This window comes from Delphinapterus leucas, chromosome 6, assembly GCF_059928025.1.
Source record: "Delphinapterus leucas isolate spDelLeu-1000000601 "Yukka" chromosome 6, BTC_Dleu_Yukka2, whole genome shotgun sequence".
NCBI lineage: Eukaryota > Metazoa > Chordata > Mammalia > Artiodactyla > Monodontidae > Delphinapterus > Delphinapterus leucas.
The window spans coordinates 122559927-122579246 of NC_143134.1; the positions used below are offsets into that span (position 1 = coordinate 122559927).

General features: G+C 53.1%; 2 protein-coding genes across 2 annotated transcripts in view; one reads left to right on the forward strand and one right to left on the reverse strand.

Annotated features, from left to right (window-relative positions):
• The window catches only part of BRD3 (bromodomain containing 3), a 33801-nt gene extending 26955 nt beyond the window's left edge, over positions 1 to 6846 (forward strand). Inside the window, exons 10-12 of the mRNA XM_089913970.1 lie at positions 1979 to 2271; positions 3385 to 3513; positions 5271 to 6846. Of these exons, the coding sequence (XP_089770096.1) occupies positions 1979 to 2271; positions 3385 to 3513; positions 5271 to 5386 (538 nt within the window). The 3' untranslated portion in view covers positions 5387 to 6846. The remainder of the gene's footprint in view (positions 1 to 1978; positions 2272 to 3384; positions 3514 to 5270) is intronic.
• Positions 6368 to 19320, reverse strand: part of BRD3OS (BRD3 opposite strand) — a 30236-nt gene continuing 17283 nt past the window's right edge. The window contains exons 4-6 of the mRNA XM_089913980.1: positions 13401 to 18783; positions 12428 to 12472; positions 6368 to 12089 (exon numbers count right to left, since the gene is read on the reverse strand). Coding sequence (XP_089770106.1) covers positions 11229 to 11483 — 255 coding nt within the window. The 5' untranslated portion in view covers positions 11484 to 12089; positions 12428 to 12472; positions 13401 to 18783 and the 3' untranslated portion in view covers positions 6368 to 11228. The remainder of the gene's footprint in view (positions 12090 to 12427; positions 12473 to 13400; positions 18784 to 19320) is intronic.

Genomic DNA, 19320 nt, shown 5'->3' on the forward strand with positions numbered 1-19320 from the left:
GGGGTATGCAGAGCTGGGGACTTGGGCTTTGGTAGCTGGGCGGGCAGTGGCACCATCGAGAGCGGCAGCGAGAACGGTCAGGGGTTTTCTCCCCCCTTTTGCAGGGGGAGGCAGAAATCAGGTTCCCTGTTCTGTCTCTGTCTCTGGTTTTGGTGTCTGTACAATGCTGGCCTCAAAAAGGAGTTGGGAAGTGTTCCCTTGTCTTCTGTTTTCTGGGGTAGATTTATAGCCTTGGTATATTAATTCTTAAATGTGTGATAGAATTCACCAGTGAAACCATCTGGGCCCGGAGTTTCACTGTTGGAAGGTTGTTAACCACGAATTCAGTCCCTTTGAACGTTCCCCACAAATTTGATATATTGTGATTTCATTTAAGTTCAAAATAATTTGTAATTCCCTTCAGGCGTCTTTTTTGACCATGGATTATTCAGAAGTGTGTTGTTTGGTTTACAGATACTTGGAGATTTTTCCAGATATTTTTCAGTTACTGATTTCTAGGGTCAGAGAGCACACTTTATATATTTTCAACATTTTAAAGTTTGTTAGGATTTTATGGCCCAGAATACGGTGTGTCTTGGTGAATGTGCCATGTACGCTTGAGAAGAACGTGCATCCTCCTCCTGTTGGGTGGAGTGTTGTATAAACATCAGTTAGAAGATTAAAAAAAAAATCTTAAAAAAAAAAAGATACAAATGAACTTATTTACAAAACAGAAACAGACTCACAGACTTAGAGAACAAAGTTATGGTTACCAAGCGGGACGGGGGTGGGGGTGGGGGTAGGGGTGGGGGTGGGGGGGAGGGATAGACTGGGAGTTTGGGGTTGACATGGACACACTGCTACGTTTAAAACAGATAACCAGCAAGGATCTCCAGTAGAGCATGGGGAACTCTGCTTAATATTCTGTAATAACCTAAATAGGAAAATAATTTGAAAAAGAATAGATACATGTATATATATAAAAAAAAAAAAAACTTTAAACCCCAAACAGACAAAAACATGTCAGTTAATAAGTTAATTTGGTTGATGGTGGTGTTGGGATCGTCTCTGTTCTGCTGATTTGTTCTATTAATTACCGAGAGAGAATTGTTGAATTCTGCAAGTGAAGTTGCAGGTTTTCCTATTTCCCTTCAGTTCCATCAGCTTTTGTTTATATATTTTGAAGCTTGGTTTTATATGCACACACGTGTAGGACTGTGATGGTCAGTCGACTCTTTTATCATTATACAGTGTCCCTCTTTTTTCCTAGTAGCATTCCTTTTTCTGAAGTCTACTTTGTCTGAAATTGTTACAGCCGTTGCCGTTTTCTTTTGATTAGTATTTACATGGAATATTTTCCCCCCATCCTTTTACTTTTAACCTACCTCTGTCGTTATATTTCAAGGGGGGTTGTGTAGATTAGATAGCATATAAATTGGGTCTTGGTTCTTACCCAGTCTGAGCACCCCTTTCTTTTAATTGGTGTGTTTAGACCATTTATATTTAATGTAATTGTGGATACAATTTGGTTTCCACCTACCATTCCCTTATTTTCTGTCTGTCCCTGCTGTTTACTCCTCTGTCCCCCTTCCTGCCTTCTTCTGGGTTACTTGAATACGGAGATGAGTTTGACCTGTCCTGCTTAAGATGCCCATGGGGCACTGAGGGGAGCTGACCACCACGGTTGTTTCCTGGCCAAGGCCTCCCTAGGCCGGTAGCAGCCTCTGCTCTGACCTCTGGAGCAGGGTCTTCCGTGTCCCTGGAGATGTATGTGTGTCTCCAGGCAGTCGCCCGGCTTCTCTGTCTGGGGGTTGGGCTGCTCCTTGATAAGAGAGCCTGGTCCTGGAGAGGAAGAGGGCCGGCGGGCAAGGGGTTGGGGTCTGGGGCGGGGGCAGTGGGGGGAACTTGGGGTTGTGGGGCAGGGGCTGGGCGGGGTAGGGGGCTCCAGGGATGGGGACGGGGGGCTCCACGCCATGATGCTCCTTGCCTTCTGCCTCAGACAGCCGAAGAAGGGCGGCAAGCAGGCGTCGGCCTCCTATGACTCGGAGGAGGAGGAAGAGGGGCTGCCCATGAGCTACGATGAGAAGCGCCAGCTCAGCCTGGACATCAACCGGCTACCGGGGGAGAAGCTGGGCCGGGTGGTGCACATCATCCAGTCGCGGGAGCCCTCGCTCAGGGACTCCAACCCCGACGAGATAGAGATTGACTTTGAGACTCTAAAACCCACCACTTTGCGGGAACTAGAGAGATACGTCAAGTCTTGTTTACAGAAAAAGCAAAGGAAGCCATTCTGTAAGTCGTCGGGACAGGGTGCCTTGCTGCCGCCCCTGCCCATCACCCCCTTCGGTGCCAGAGCAGACAGCCAGGCAGCCCCGGGGGTGGGAGTGGGAGTGGGTCGCACGCTGCCAGGCTCCTCGCCCCTCTTCTGCCTTGTGCCCTGAGGATGCAGGGACACAGCTTCTGTCCGCTCAGCTGGGGCCGGGGCTTGGCTGAGACCAGCTGCGGCCCCACCCCAGCCGGAGCCCTTCTTCCCCTGCTCCCGGGCAGGTGGGCAGCACTTGTGTGCCTCATCCTTCCCCAGAGCAGGCAGGACCCCTGGATCGGTCCCCAGCCCCATTCGTTCAAATGCTGGCTAAGGCCCTCACCACAAGCCTTCTTGAGGCTCCGTTTGGGGCCTGGGCTGCAGGCGACCTGTCGATGGTTCCCTGCCTGGGCAGACCAGTTCCCTTTGCCTGGGGTGGAGGTCCAGAGGCCTCCCAGGACGGACGATTGCACTGGCTCAGGCTCACCCTGGAAGTCGATGACTTCACTGGACGGGAACGAGTCGCTGCCTGGGTTGTTGGGTCCTGGGGAGTGAGAGGAAGGGCAGGAGGCCCCAGGCCGCCCCACGGTGGCAGGAGAACAGGGCAGCCGCCCGGCCCTGAGGAACAGCACCCAGGGTGCACCTGCTGCTGTGCATGGCCCCCTCGGGCTGTGTGGTCCTCACTCGCTCTGAGGGGGGAAACTGCCTTCTCCTGGATGGAGCATGGCGTGACCCCTGCAGTCACGGCACGTTTGCCCCTCGGTAAGTCGCCTGTGGACTCAGAGGTGCTGGCGCAGGCACGCCAGGAGGTGGAGTTGGCTCGAGGGCGGAGTCTGGGCCTCACTGAGGCCGAGGGAGAGCCTCGGCCGTGGCGAAGGAAAACCATGAGTTGGGGGGTCAGGGCCTCAAGCCGCAGTTCTGCCCCTCACCCGGGGGCGCCGCCGTCTGTGCAGCTGTCTGCAGTGGGGGTGGTCTGTCCCAGCTCAGGAGTTTTGTGGCGGTTGCAGAGCCTCGCGTGTGGCGGGGCCTCTGTACATGTGGGCTGCCCCTGGGGCCGCCCGCCCTTCCCCGCCTGTGGCCTCAGCTCCCGTGCTCTTCCACAGCCACGAGCGGGAAGAAGCAGGCGGCCAAGTCGAAGGAGGAGTTGGCTCAGGAGAAGAAGAAGGAGCTCGAGAGGCGGCTGCAGGATGTCAGCGGGCAGCTGGGCAACAGCAAGAAGCCTGCCAAGAGAGGTACCCGTGGCCCTGGCGCTGCTCCGCCCGGGGGCAGAGGGCAGTGGGAGGGAGCGGGCAGCTGACCTGGGTCTGCGCCTGTGGCTCCACCTCGTAACGAGCTGCGTTTCCCTGGAGGAGGCTCTTGACCCCCCGAAACCCTGATTTCCTTATCTGCAAACTGGGACCAGAGCCCAGCCCTGCAGGGAGGCTGAGCACATGACAGGCGTGTGTGAAAGCGCCGCTTTGCAGAGCCCCTGGGAGACGGCCCTTTGGAAGGGCGCAGCTGTGGTCTTGGGGGGCTGGACCCCATGACTTGGGAGGGACTGAGGTCCTACCCTGCAGCTTCAGTGGGTCCTGGCCCCCAGCAGTGGGCTTTCTGGCTGCTCTCAGACAGGAACACTAGTTCCCAGCCAGTTAGCCAGTATCACAGGTGGAGGGGGAGGGTCTGACTTCCAGCCCCAGGCCCTCAGCTCTGTGGACTCGGGGTCTTATTTTAGGCGAGCAGGTGATTTGATTCCTTGCCTCCTTTCCCTGGGGCCTGTAAGAAAAGGCAAATACCTTTGTCCTGGCCCCAGGGACAGTGGGGCCCAGGTGGCGGTCAGATTCTAGGTCCAGTCTTGGTCATGCAGTGGCCAGGTGCCACACCCTTGCCTCGCCCCCTTGCCCAGTGCCAAGCTGGGGCTCAGAGCCCTGCTCGCTCCCACTGATGGCTGAGAGGCCCCCCTTGCGTTAGCCCTGGGGAGGGCGTGGTTACTGCTCAGAGCGTGTGACTGTGGATCCTTCATGTGGCCGGCCACATCCCCGCACGTCCCATCAGTTTCTCGTAGTAGATTGCCTTTTCTCCCAGCCTCTAAGTGTATTTAGATGTGTTGATCTCTGAGCTGTTTCTGCTCACACTTCCGACACCAAACGTGTGAGTTTTTCTCACGCCAGTTCTCCAGCTCCCACACGAGCAGGGTGTCCAGCAGTTGAGCTTCTTGCTGATGCTGTCTGCTCGGTTAAGGGCTCAGCGCCCTCCCCCCCTCCCCAAGACGCCAGGTGCACGTCCCAAGCCTCCCGTGCCTTTGACTGACGGGCTGTAAATCGGGGATTCCCACAACCCCCTCCTCAGGTTTGAAAATTGGCTAGGACGGCTCACAGAACTCAGGAATTATGAGTGAAACCCCTTGTGGTTTGTTATAAAGGACACAACTCAGGGACAGCCAGGTGGACGAGCGGCACAGGGCAGGGTGTGGGGGCATGGAGTCTCCAGGCCTGTCCAGCCACCACCCTCCCAGCAGCTGGAGGCCCCCTGAACCGGGGGTTCTCTCTGGAGCACAGTCTCCAGTCCCCGCCCCTCCTCGGCCATGGGGGCGGGGGGGGGGGCGGGGGAGCTGAAAGTCCCCGCCCCCGGTCCCATGGTCTTCCTGGTGAGCAGCCCTGGGCTGTGTGGGGCCCCCTGCCCCGAGTCACTCGTGAGCGTAAACTCAGGTGGGAGCTAAAGGGGCTCCTTAGCAGTAAAAGATGTTCTTGCCACTAGGGAGATTGCCGGGGATTTAGGAGCTCTGTGCCGGGAACAGGGTACGAGCACCAGACGCATTTCTTACACCATCACAACCTCGTTAACGCGTTGCTGCATTTCAACAAAATCTCTTAACGTTTATCACGTGACCGGGTCAGGATCCGGGTGGGTCGGGGCATGTGGGGGGGGGCGGGGGAGGCACGGACGGGCTCACGAGGAGGGAGGGGCGGCCGGCGCGTGGGGGGCGCACCCCTCACCCGCGCGTCTCCTCCAGAGAAGTCAGGCTCCGCGCCCTCGGGAGGGCCCTCCCGGCTCAGCAGCAGCAGCTCGTCTGAGTCCGGGAGCAGCAGCTCCAGCGGATCCAGCTCCGACAGCAGCGACTCGGAATAAACTCTGGGCTCTCACGGGACGGAACAAAACCAGTGGACGTCGCCCACGCCGAAACTCTGCAGTGTTCCCTTCTATGGTTAATATACTATTTTCGTTCCATGGTGTGCAGGTTCTCTTTTTAATTCAGTGTTATGGTATCTTCCAGTTTTGGCTTTAATAGGTCAAAGATCTTTCCGTGTGTGTCCATTAGACTTTATGAGAAGCTGTGAATCTGCATAACGCCTATCCTTCGTAACTGAATTCAGTCTCTTGGAGATGACAACTTCAAACGCTAACCTGATGACCGTAGAAAAACACGTAAGGTGTGATCCGGAGGTTCATGCAAAATCCCTTTTCTTACGCCCGACCCGGTCTGTAGCTCCAGCGAGAATTTCTCCAAAGGAGATGTCTCGGAAATGGTACCGTATGTGAAAGCTGCCAGCTTTGCGAACAGGCGTTTGTCTTTGTCTTTGGGGGCCTGGGCTCTGACCCGCACGTCCGAGGGGTCACCTCTTTCTGCAGGGGCTGAGGACAGCCGTGCCTGCCCCTGCCGTGAGGGCCAGGGCTGGGCCCAAGCGGGGAGGGGTCATCGTCTCTGCAGCCAGAGCTCCCGCGGGTGGCGGACCGGCGAGGGTGGGCGTGGAAGGGAGCCGAGTTTTTCTGATCTCTGTGACGTCGGGAGCTCCCGGGAGGGAACACGGTGGCTGCGTGTGCAACGCGCGGGTTCCCAAACACTGAAACTTTTACCTCAACTTAAAAAAAAGAAAAAAAAAGAAAAAAAAAAGAAGAAAAGATTAAAAAATAAAAAAATACAGGAGGAGACTTTTTTGTAAGGTTCAGCAGTTTTCTACAAAAGGCCAGCCCCCACGTGTGTCCCCAGCCCAGCCGCTGCCACGCACTCCGGAACCATTGTCCCAGTTTCATGTATATATGAATACTTTATTTATTAAGATCATTGGTCATTTTTTTTTTAAAAAAAAAAAAAAAAGGAAAGAAAAACAAAACTGCAAAAGAAACACATTTAAAAAAAAAAAAAAAGTGGCAGAGACGCAGGCCTTTTAAATGGTTTGAAGGGGAGCCCCAGACCCTGCTGGCCAGCGGGCCTCTCACCTCCAGGTGCTACAGCCTGCTGTCCCCGTGCCGGTGCTCAGTCACGTCTGTGTGCGCTTGCCCTCCTCTCGGGGCTGCTGGGGTTTTTGTTCTTGTTCTTTTTCGTGTGTGTATGAAATTTGGACACTTACAGGCGTAGACGACTTCCAGCTGCAGCACGTTCTGGGCTTTTATTTCGTTTGTTTAGTTCTTTTGTATCCACGTCTGGTCTCTCTTAGGACTGTTTTAAAAGACTTCAATTTAGGGAACCCCAGTTATATAATATAAACTTTGTAATCTGAGAGAAGAAAAATGTATAGTAAATCTAAGTCTTGATTTTTAACTTTCTATTGTAAAAAAATAATAATAATAATATACAGAGTTTAACAGAAGGTTATGTTTTGGTTTTGTTTTCTCCAGAGGCTGCCATACGGCCTTTGAGTGCAGGGATGCCCCATCCACACTGCCTACCTACGCTCTGACCATTGTGGCTTTGGCCAGGAATGCAAGGGCCCCCGGATGGGGCACCCCTCACCCCCCCCACCTCCAGGAGAGGGGCGCGGCCCCCGCTGCCCCACGCGGTCTTCCAGCCGCCAGCAGTGGCGGCACGGGGCTCCCTGCTCACGCATTTTCCAGTTAGCACAGAAGTGACCGCAATAGTCTCTCTCCCCGTGAGACTTTACTGACGGGGGTGCTGGGGGTGGCCTGGCCTCTTGTCTGGTGGCGAGTTCTTTCTGCCAGCACTTCTGGATGGATCGGGAGACTAGTCGTTGGTATCCTAACAGGCGGTGGTTTCTAAAATTCCTAAAGTCGACTTGGATCCCACTAACACTTATGGCTAGAGGATACCTCTGATGGGTATAGAACTCTGATGACGCGATGGATGGTGGGTTACCATTTTTCTGACTGCTGGTGATTCTGACCTTTGGGTGAGTTTTGAGCCAGTCTGTTCAAGTTTTTTCATTAAGTTTTGTTTGTAATAAAAATATAAATGAATTTTAGACTTGCCGTTTTTTAAAGCTGCCCTGTTTTTCAAAGGTGTTTTCTAAGCAGATCTTTAATGGAGTAAACAACCTATGGCTTGAAGGAATTACGACAGGATGGAAGGTCCTGAAGCGGGATCTCATGGGCAGAATGCAGCAGGCACGCATCTGAGTAACAAACAGACCCCAACTGGGGGGCCTGGAGGTGCTGGGGGCTCCCGTGGGGCGCCCCTCCAGCCGCGAGCGAGCGGGGAGGGTCACCTGTGCCAGCCACTCAGCGGGGGACATCGGGCCCTAGAGCTGAGCACAGCGGGAGCATAGCATTTCCTTACCTGCTGGTTCCGTGTTGGGAGAGATGTGGAGTCTCAGCCACCTGTGCTCCTTTCCTCTGAAAGATCTGCTGGCTTAGACGCTGCCGGAGGGCTTAGTCCGTGCTGAGCGGTTGTAGTTCATTGGCTTTTTTAAGGCTTTCTGTCCAGACTTCAAAACTGATTTCAGAGTTTTGGGGGGACCCTCTCCACCCCCTCACCGCCCCCCCCCCCCGAGGTCAGCCTGTGGGTGTTCGCCATTTCCATTTCTCTGCGTTGGGCAAGCGGAGTTCCAGTGCCGAGAACCGGAGGGCAGCCTGTCGAGGCTTAGGGCCTGTGTTCGGTGGGTTGGCCTCGTGCAGGGCACAGAAATGGCTGTGAAACAGTCCTCGTGATCCCTGGGGGTCGAGGGGGCGGCTTGGGCTGTTAACTGAATTCCAGAGATGCTTGCTCACTCATCTTGCTTACAAACTGTTAAGATACGTTTTTCTTCTGTGTTTGTTTTTTGGTTTTTGTTCTTTTGCAACATTCACATCTTTTACAGTTTGCGGGGGAGGGGGGAACACCGCCCACGATAAAAGATTTGTTACACCTGGTGTAGCGCTGTTCCCTAATACTGGCATAACACTTCCAGGAGGTTTTTCTTTTATGTTTACAATGTTACTTTTCTGTATGATGTGCATGCAAGTTTACCGTAACTTTTCTTAAACTTTTTAGTGCCGTTTCTAGTATATTCCTGTAAATGTCAGTTACTGAAAATGAGCCCGGCGTAAGTAGTTTTAGCTTGTTTATTGCAATGCTGGCCTCAACACAACAGAATAAAAGTGGTAGAAAGTACTCTTTGATGTTTCTGGTAATCATGGACCCTTCTCCTGGGGCATTTGTTTTGTTTTCATAATAAAAGCAAAAAAAAAAAAAAAGAGGTGCCGTATCCTGTGCTTTCTGGGCTCCCAGCTCTCCCCTTGCTGGCGTGTGACGACGGGGGGAGTCCCTCGTTTTGACATCCCGTAGCTTCTGGCAGGAATACCCAAAGCATCCCAGAGGGTCTTAAAGAGCTCAGTGGCTCTGGTCCAAAGCCTGGGTGGGGTGCCCCTGGGATTTAGGGAGCGGCTTTGTCACCTTTTCAGGTCAGCAGCTCTGTGGATGGGCCGCCCCCCTCCATGACCCACAGGTTCGGTCGCCTCGGTTCCCGCCTGCTCGGTCATCCATCCCCTGTCCCCGCTGTGCCCTCAGTCTGCACTGAGGTGCTTTCCGGGACCAGAGGCATCAAACGCTCGTCCGCTGGCCCAACGGACGTTTCCAGGAAACCACGTCGAGACGTTGTGCGCGCTGAGGTTTCGTCCACAGTGGAGGCGGCAGCAAGGAATGAAGGAGGTATCGAGACAAATGCCAAGTCCTGACGCCGTTTTCAAAACAGTCACAGCTGTTGGAGCCGAGCCTTGCAGTGACGTCCCGGGAGAAGGCTCTGCCCGAGTCCAGGCCCGAGGCCCCCCTCCCCTGTATTCCCTTGCCCCCCGTCACCCAGACTGAGCTCCCCGAGGACGGGGACTGAGCACGTCCGCCGCGGCATCCCCAGCCCCAGCCGGGAGGGCCAGCCGCCCAGGCGTCCCCAGGGCAGACGTGGCCTCCCTGCTCGCTAAGCAGCTTAGTGCCAGCTGTGTGCGAGCGGCCCAGGGCACGTCGGTCACCTGCACACCCGACCAGTGCAGACGGCGGCCGTGGCCCGTGCTTGCTTTCCCGGCCACCGCCTCTGTGCTTTGCGGCTGAGCCAATCACAGCCCGTTTCTAGGTTAGTCTGAGGGGCAGCGAGCATGCAGCACAGAGGCATTCCAGCTAAGTCAGAAGTTTGCCGCCTTCCCAAACTGAACTGAAGTCGAAGGAGCGCAGAGATGCCGACAAGGCCTGTCTACTGGGGAATTCCAGTGTCAGGGCGCCTGGACGGGCGAGCCTCTGCTGCAGAGTCCTTCCTGACTGTGTCGACGAGACAGGCTTCCCTCTTCGCCTCGGGGAGGTGCTTAAGGAAATCTGCCTTCCAGCCTCCCCACCTGAGGCAGTAAGCAAGCCGAGGCTCCCTGCGCAAGGACCAGGCCTCTGGCTGGACACGTGACGTCGGGGGAAAGCAGTCTGACCCAGCAGCTCCCTTCTGGTTGCTGTCTGCTAAGCACGCCTGCACGAGGAGCCACGCAAGGGGAAGCCCAGGACGTGCCGTGTGCATGGACAGCCGGAAGGTCTCTGCCCACCTGTGGGCTCACGGGAGCGCTGCCAGCAGGCCGCTGGAAGCGTGACGTAATCGCCCCGTCTGTACAGCTGAGCAAAACATCACAGAACCAGGCGCTGCGTGGTGCGGGATGCCGCCTCCGGAAGCTCGGCACACGCACGCGCCGAGCTGCTGACGGCTGCTGCCTCTGGGGAGGGCGCTTCATGCGTTTCTGCACTGGGGTTTTTAGCAATCGTTAGATGTTACTGTTGTAAAAAAAAAAAAAAAAAAAACCTGAAAGCCACGTTAGGATATTAGGAGCAAACAGATCAAAATAAGGAGTGAGGAAGGAAGGCGGCTCCTAAAGGAGATTTATTTAGAAAAGAAAACTCAGCTTTGACAAAAGACACTTCCACGTTTACCTCGCCACACAGACCTTAATTACAGCAGACAGCAAATCCTTTAAAAATGACTCATAAAGCTGCCCACACAGGTGGGCCGAGGCTGCTTGTGTGTGATCACGGCCCACGCACATCAAACACTGCAGGTGGCCGGGAGGTGCAGCCTCGGAGTAGAGGCTGAACTGCTGTCCGCTGAGGACCTGCCTATTTCAGCCCTGTGATTAAATTTGAAATCACTGTTAGCAGCTTTTGTGTAACTTAATAATTTGGGGGTTTCCTTAATGTTTTGGGGATGCCTTTGCCCCACAAACCTCCAGCATCAGGAAGCTAGTGTAGGAGCCATCACAGTGCATCACACGCAGTGATCATTTTGGTTACTAGACTCAAAACTCAAGTGCCACAAAGTCCCTGCTGAAATGCTGCTGCCGACGACCGTTTAGGGTGAATCCGTCTTGGTCCCGCACATCGTGGTCCCGCACGTGGATCTGCAACCCGACATGATGCCAATTCCTTCACCTTTTTCTAGATCTGACCCACTCTTTACCAGGCAGAAGGGAAACCTAAAGGACAGCCTGTAAGAATGTGACGAGGTGGGTCTGTAACCGGGGTGTCCCTCCCGCTTGACTTATTCGGAAGCATGACCAAAACAGCATCTAGCCGGGCCCCGGACCTGGCCTGTGCCTACAGCGCCTGCAAGATCAGAATGGAGTCCAGGAGCCCAGTCCACCCATCAGCCCGACTGCGAATGGGCCGGGGCGCCATCTCTGGGATTTTGGGGTTCTTCTACCACAGCTCAACCTTCACGTTCACTGTTCAGAATCTCCCAGTAAGGACTAGGGATCAACAAGGCGGCTGGGTGCCTGGGCTCAGGCTTTCACACCAGAATTACATAACAGAGCAAAACTTGGATTGCCCCGTGTCCCGGGAGACGTCCAGCTTGTTTTTGTCCCGGACGAGGATGGCCTCATTTCCGTACTGTGAGTACCACGTGCTTCGGCTCCTGCTTAGGTACGTCCCGGGCGGCACAGATGCCAACTTCTGCTGCTGCTGTTGCCAGATGAGCAGGGAGGTGTCCCGGTACCGGAGCCGGGCGTAGCCTTCGGACAGGGCTTTCTCTGCCAGCGGGACGCGGCCGCTCATCACTGGCCGGAACCTCCCCTCTCCTGGGCTCCTGCGCAGGAGGCCTCTGAGCCCGTGCTTTGCGCTAAATGCACTAATGAACTGGTATTTCAGCTGCTGGGTTTTGAGGATTCCTTCTTTAACCTACTGGTACAAATGAGAAATTCAGGCCATTTACAGGCAACACCCTTGTGAGGGTTCTCTGCAAGGAAACTTGAGAGGAGCCTCCGAGCATTCTGAAAAGACACTTAAGAACCACACGTGAGTCGGCAAGCAGGTCAGCAGTGCCCTGGCCGCAGCGTTTCCTGGTGACGGCTGTGCACACTGTATTAGGCGTGCAGTTGACAAGGGACGAGGCGCCCACCTCAGGGGGGACTTGTGTCTGCAGCGATTCTGACACCACGACGTGGACCACTAAATTTGCAAAGGTATACCTGGTGTCCCGAATGAAAGGACATTGTACAACTAGACAGACAGGCAGCAGCTCCTGTAACTGCCCGCTCACGATCTGTGCTCGGGTCGGCTTTCAGCACAGCAGAGGCGTTCTGATCCCTGCCAGGGATTTGGAACCAGCATTTGTTCAGTGCTCTTTATCTGGCTAGTCTCCAGCTCCTGTCCAAGGTGATGCTACAAAGAAATGAACATGCTGTCAGGTGTTGGGGAGAAAAGGGCCCCAGCAGAAATGGCAGGTTATATGGCACAGAATCCTCCTTAACTCTTGGCATCTGAGCGTTAAACCAAGCTACCGACCGACACATTCCAGTATTTCATTTGCTCTCTCGTGACGCGGTGAGCCTGGGTTTAAGAGGTAGACCTGTGCCTCACCCTAGTTCTTTTATTAACTAAGGGGACGATCCTGGGGAAGCCACTTGTTGGAGCGTTAGTGTCCAGATCTGCGAAATAAGTCCTAAGAACTTGACGGGGCACAGAAGTGACCTGCCCATGCTGGGGACGCTGGTACTCACCCAGCCACCAGCGCCTTCTTTCTGCTCCAAGCATCAGGGAGGCCCCTGGACCAGAAAGAAAAATGACGTCAGGTGAAAACCAAACGGGAGCATCCACAACACCCCCGCCCATGCTTTCCCAGCCATGCAAGTTCACTTTTCCTTCTGTGTGGCCCGCGCCCCCATCGCCCTGCCGAGTCATCACTGCCGGCTGCCGCTGAGCCCCCAACGCCCGGCCCGGCCCGCAGCCAGGGCGCCCCCAGGGCGCGTCCCCATTGCCTCCCCGGCATCCCGGGTCCCGCCTGGCCCGGCCCGCGCCCAGCGTCCCCCTACCGCCCGCCCCCGTCACCTGACCCGCGCCCCCCGCCACCCCGTCGTCGCCGCCCCGGCCGCCCGCGCCGTGGGGCCTCGGCGGATAGCGGGTCGCGGGGCCGGGCGCCTCGGGCGGGGCGGCGCCAGTTGGCTGCGTGTCCGCGTCGCTATGGCAGCGTCGCAGGCATGCCGAGCCGAGCGCCGAGGCCGGCAGGCGGGCGCCACGAGCCGGAGCCATCGATGGCTCTGCGGGGCGGGATCGGGGGCGGGGTCTCCCGCTGGGGGTGGGGCAGCTGCGGGAGCCACGTGACCATTATTGTAGGTCGTAGCATGGTGTAGGTCGTAGCTTTGTGCTGCTGTTTGCGTCTGCTGTTGCTACTGCTATTAGCATTCTTACCCCTAATAACCTATAGCGTTGTTTTTAATAATTTCACGTTGTCCCGGGCGTACGTACTCTCTTAAAACCACGTGTCCCACTAACCCATGTCACCCAGCCGGGCCAGGTCCCCATTCTGCCATGAAAATTAGGTCTGTTTCCTTCCGCACCCACCTCCAAATCTTTTTGCAATAATACTCTCGTTTGGTATCTGTCCTTTTCCTTACTGAACTTTCATTTTTACGGTTTCCCCTAACGCTAATTCAGGAAGTCGACATAAGAGACATTCAAGCACACTGAACCCACCACTGTAGAATGCACATTCTTTACAAGGACACAGAACATCTCCAAAAGTTGACCACATGCCGGTCCCTGAATCAGTTTCGATACATTTCAAAGCACTTAAATCCTAGGCGAAAAGGGTCACAGGAAACATAGTCTATAAAACAACAATAAAAAGATACTAGAAGAAAACCCCTATATATGATTACTTTAAAATATATTCTCGAGCCCACCCAGGGATACCAAAAAAAAAAAAAAATTCTAAATTCCTCATGGGTCAAAGAGAAATTCACAGTACAAATTTTAAACTATTTTAATTGAATGATGATAAAAATACAATATATCAAAACTTGTGAGATGCAGTTAAAAATCATGCCTGGAGGGAAGTTTATGGTCTTAAATGCATATACAAGAAAATATACACGTGTATGGTGTGTTTGTGGGCTATATGGAAACTCTCAGTATTGTCTTTGCAATTTTTCTGTAAATCTAAAACTGTCCTAAATTAAAATGTAAAAGCTTATTTTTAAAATGAGTGAAAAAGAAAGTCACAAAGGTGAGAAGAAACTGGCAATATGTATAGTTGATGAGGGACTTAGGGTCCCTGGAAGACAGAAATCACACCAATGATTTGACCAGAAAGAGATTAATAGAAGGGATTGTTCATTAGGTACAAAGTTGTTAACTAGGTAACTTTCAAGTTAAAATAAAGACCTCTAGAAGTATCTCAGAGGTGGTAACCGCAGGAAGCAGAAGGACCAGAGAGAGGAGGGTGGAATTGTGAACATTTAGAAACTCAGAGGAGGGACACCAAAGAGCTGAAACTCAGACTTTTGAGGAGGGGTTGCTGGCAGCTGGAGCTGGTGTCTCTGCACCAAGAATAGGGTCCCCGTAGGGCAGGGACCCAGACCCCAAGGACGGGGGGGTCCCAAATAGAGGAAATACAAAGTCCCACCAGTCGAGGGCTCCTTTTCTGGGTTAGGTTAATTACCTTTCCTATCAGTCTCCTTCTGTCTGAATATTCTTTTACCTGAAACTAAACTGCAAAGTTAACTTCCAACAAAACTGTACTGAAAGTCATAAGGGAAGTGAGGAAATAAAAGAAGAGCTAGATACAAATACATACGTACTTAACAGGCAGGGGGCAATATGGAGAGTTGTTACCGTCCTTGTTTCTGTAACAGTCAGATGGGGTTTCCTTTGCCTTCAGCAAGATCTCAGCTGGTCGAGGTTTCTTTAGCTAGTGGGGTGACTTATACCTTCATTCCTGAAGGGCACAAACCCTCAATTATCCTGCTATCTATCTATCTATCTATCTATCTATCTGTCTGTCTGTCTGTCTATCTATCCAATCCATCTATCCATCCATCCATCTATCTAACCATCTATCTATCTATCTATCTATCAATCCATCCATCCATCTATCTATCTAACCATACATCCGTCTGTCTGTCCGTCCTTCCATCCATCCATCCATCCATCCATCCATCCATCCATCCATCATCTTTGGTGGCTGCAGCTTTCCATGAGCTTTGCTCTTGGTGGTAGAAATACTAAAATGTACCAGGGAGAATCCCCTGGGTTCTAAACATAGTTCTTCCTGCCCTCAACCTCAACGTGAAGCAACAACTCACTTTCTCCGTCACCCCAGTTGGTAAGGTAACCCACTTCTCAGTGTTTTGATTCAGTGGTATCAGGAGCCCCTGATTTCCAAGTGGCAGTCTCATCTTCCAAATCAAAGAAGCCATTGATGTGCTCCCTGGTGAGCCCATTCCTCTCTCTAGAACCAAGCCTTCCAAGTCATCAGAAGCTCAAAGACGTGGGGCAGAATTAAAACTGACGTGAGGCATCATTGGAGGGCCTCTCCCACCTCCACCCTTTGGTTCCCGGGCGCCTGTGGTGTGGCTTTGGGGAAGATAGCACCGTATATTTTTCTATGGTTCAAAGCATACACGGTGAAGTTCCCAATGGGTGCTTCACCCGCGTCCTCAGGAGGCCACTCTGCTCTCTGCTAGGGGGGCGCTCTGGGTGATGGGCGCATATAAAGCCAGTGGCTTCCACGAGCAAGGGCCTATAGTTTCCCTCCTTTTTCTCAGCAACGAGGTCCCTGCACAGAATACTGCTGTGGGAATGGTGTGATGGTCAGCGAGTCCCTCCCTAAGTCTGTGCATGGGGGTGCTGGCAGGAAAAGCAAGTCCAGAATCCGTGTCTATTCCAGCAAGACTGCACCTCTGTCCCCTCCATGATGGATGAGTCCACGTAATAAATGTGCCACCACTTGGCTGGCTGGATCCCTGGGTAATGATGCCATACTGGGGGCTCAGCGTTGGCTTGCAGTGGTGGTGGGCAGGGCGGCTTCGGTGGTGGAGCTTGCATTGTCATCCACGTGGCGCCTCCATCCCTCCCTCCAAGATCACTTTGCACACGGGCGCATCAAATAAGCAATGCACCGGCTCGATGAAGAGGCCGAAGACCTCCACAGAATGGTCCTTGTTTCCAGCTGATATTTCCAGTCTCCTCTGCACTGGACGGGCCTTGGAGACATCTGTCCACCTGGGATACAGATATTGTCACAGTCTGCGTCCTTTCTAAGAAGTCCATCTGGTGCCTCTTCCCCAGAGCTCGCTGTCACCCAGCTCCCAATCCTTTTCTTTCCAAGCCCTTAACCATCCAGCCAAACCAGTAGCAACTACTTGAGAATCACTGTAGATCTATGCAATGGGAGACGATTCAGTAATTTAAAAGAAAATGAAGTACTGATACATGTTTCAATATGGATGAATCTTGCAAACATTATGCAAGGTGAAAGGAGCCAGTTACCAAAGACCATAGTATGACTCCACTGATAGAAAATGTCCAGGACAGGGAAACCTGTAGAGACAGAAAGTAGGTTAGTGGTTGCCTACGGCTGGGTTAGAGATTGGGAGAGAATGGAGGGTAACAGCTGCTAGGTATGGGGTTGCTTTTTTTTTTTTTGCCATTTCCATTTTTATTTTTGGCTGTGTTGGGTCTGCATTGCGGTGCGTGGGCTTCTCAATGAGGTGGCTTCTCTCTTTGCAGAGCACGGACTCTAGGCGCTCAGGCTTCAGTAGTTGTGGCGCATGAGCTCTAGAGTGCAGGCTCAGTAGTTGTGGCACGAGGGCTTCGTTGCTCTGCAGAATGTGGGATCTTCCCGGACCAGGGATCGAACCCGTGTCCCCTGCATTGGCAGGCAGATTCTTAAGCACTGTGCCACCAGGGAAGTCCCTGGGGTTGCTTTTAAAGAGGCTAAAATGTTCTAAAATTAGATTGGGTGATGGTCGCATGATCATCTGACCATACTAAAAACCCCTGAATTGTACACCTTCAGTGGGTGAATTGTATAGTACGTGAGCTCTATCACAATAAGCTGCTTTTAAAAGAAGAATCATAACTTTCTCAAGACGTCAGCAAAAATGGTGGAATAGGAAATCCAGATTCTGCCCCTTCACAAAGGAAAGGAAAATATAGGCAAAAATTGTCACAATAAACTTTTTTGCAACTGGGGAAATTAACGAAAGGCTTGCAGGAACCCAGGAACACTTCTTCTTTTCTTTTAAGACTGATTTTTGGTACAAACAGCAAACTTTGTGGTGTTTTCCTTTATCCTACCCCTGATTTCCCACAAAGATTTTAAGAGCATCGCACTAGCTGTCAGCCCTGCCAGCTTGGTCTGTGCGGGCGGAGAAAGTACGAAACAAGAAGTCTTGACCCCCAAGCTCCTAGGCAGGAGTCACACTCGACAACAAACACAAGCCTCAAACAGGAGATGTTCAGCGACAGACACAGCTACAGTCATGGGAGGAAAGGAATAACTCAGAGGCTGGAGCCAAGACCTGCGAGGAACCATCCCTTGAGCCTCAAGGAAGTGGTAAAATGCCCAGGGGCTTCCCCTGGTGGCGCAGTGGTTAAGAGTCCGCCTGCCAATGCAGAGGACACGGGTTTGAGCCCTGGGCCGGGAAGATCCCACATGCCGTGGAGCAACTAAGCCCGTGCGCCACAACTACTGAGCCTGTGCTCTAGAGCCCGCGAGCCACAACTACTGAGCCCACGTGCCACAACTACTGAAACCCACGCGCCTAGAGCCCGTGCTCCACAACAAGAGAAGCCACTGCAATGAGAAGCCCGCACGGTGCAAAGAAGAGTAGCCCCTGCTCACCGCAACTAGAGAAAAGCCCACGCGCAGCAATGAAGACCCAATACACCCAAAAATAAACAAACAAACAAATAAATAAAGAATGCCCAGAAATTTAGAAAGGTTATGGACTTGGGGCTGTGGTTTGTGTCCCCACCCCCAGCGCTGGCTTCCCTCTTTCTGAGGGAGCATCTAGGGTGGTTACTTATGCCCACGCTGCCTTTGCACATTGGGTGTGTGGGGAGGGACGGATCGCTGGCCTTTCAGTCCGTAAGGCTTTAGATGGACTCTGCACGATGAGCTGTACCTGCGGAGATGCACCTGTGCAGCCTCATCTGTACCTGGATCTGATTTAGATGCCAAGAGCATGAGGCCATAATTGATGAGGCTTTGGGGCAAAGTCTTGGGAGGGGTGAGTTTATTCTTCATGTTCAAGAATTACAAACAGTTCATGGCCAGAGGATGGACTGTAATAGGCTTAAACATGTCCACAAATTCCTTGATACCCCTCTCTTCAAAAATGGAGCCTAATCCTTCCCGCTTGACTCTTGGCTGGCCTCGGTGACTCCTTCATGATGAACAGTATGTGGCAGAAGTGACAGTGCCTGACTTCTGAGGCTGGGTCCACAGATGGTGGTACAGCTTCCCCGCCCCCCGCCCCCAACCCCAGCTCTCTGTGTTGGAAGAGTTGCTCATAGAAGCCAGCTGCCGTGCTGTGTGGAAGCCCAAGCCACACGGAGAGACCTCTCATGGGTGTTCTAGCCAACAGCTTGAGGTCCTGACAGCCAGCCTTCCATGTGACTCCAGCCAGCCCCAGGCCCTGTGACACCTGAGAAGCCTCAAGCCAGAACCACCAAGCCAAGCCAGCCAACCCCCAAACCATGAGAGGTCACGATAAATAACCGTTGTTAAGCCACTAGGTTTGTTCTTCAGCCATAGAGATGTCCCAGGAGTTGGCATTAATCCAGAGCCAGCCTCTAGTAATCCCCCAAAGACCTGGTATTTCCTTTTCCTTGGGGCATGTCACTTGGGTGAAGGGCCACAGCTGCCTTTGCAGAAAGTCCAGAGAAAGATCTATAGCACGTTCCTGTGTCTGTGCTGCAGGGTCCTCCCTCCAGGGACCTGGCCTCCTCGTCAGTCATGAGCTGTGGATCGGCAAACCGGTGTCAAGTCTTGAAACTGGGAAGAGGCCATCAATCTCCATTTTGGCCACCGAAGTCAGGTTTTGGGTCACCAGACCTGGAGTTTTTCCTGCTATAGGGATCAAGCAACGTTTTAGTGGGCAACTTCGTTCCTAGGGCCATGACCCTCGACTATACTGGTGGAGCTCACTGATTACATTAGCCCCCGTTGTCCTGTTCAGGAACTGGGCTCACCTCGGCTTTGGGAATTAATGCTGCCACTTTGTCTCTGCTACTCTGGGACCCCAGGATCTCTGAAATCAGGGAGCCCAGGGATTCCCACCATCACATGGTGGGAATGTGTAGGACTGTAGGACATGGCTGTAGGACATGGCTAGCTCAGCTGCCCCTCACCAATGCAGTCCTCAGTGCCTGAGCGGAGGGAGTGTTCCCTGGGACCTCTGGGGAGATATAGTCGGTGGGGGAGGGGAGGTGGGCAGGTGGCATTCCTCTCTGCCCAAGCCTTCTGATTCCTTCTCTTTCACACCAGTGAAGTTCTGGCATTTCAGTCTCATTAAACACAGTCCACAGTCCAATTTCTGTCCATTTCACTTCAAGCTGCAAGAGCTACACAATTAAATCCAGAATCTCCGATAAGGACGCACTTACG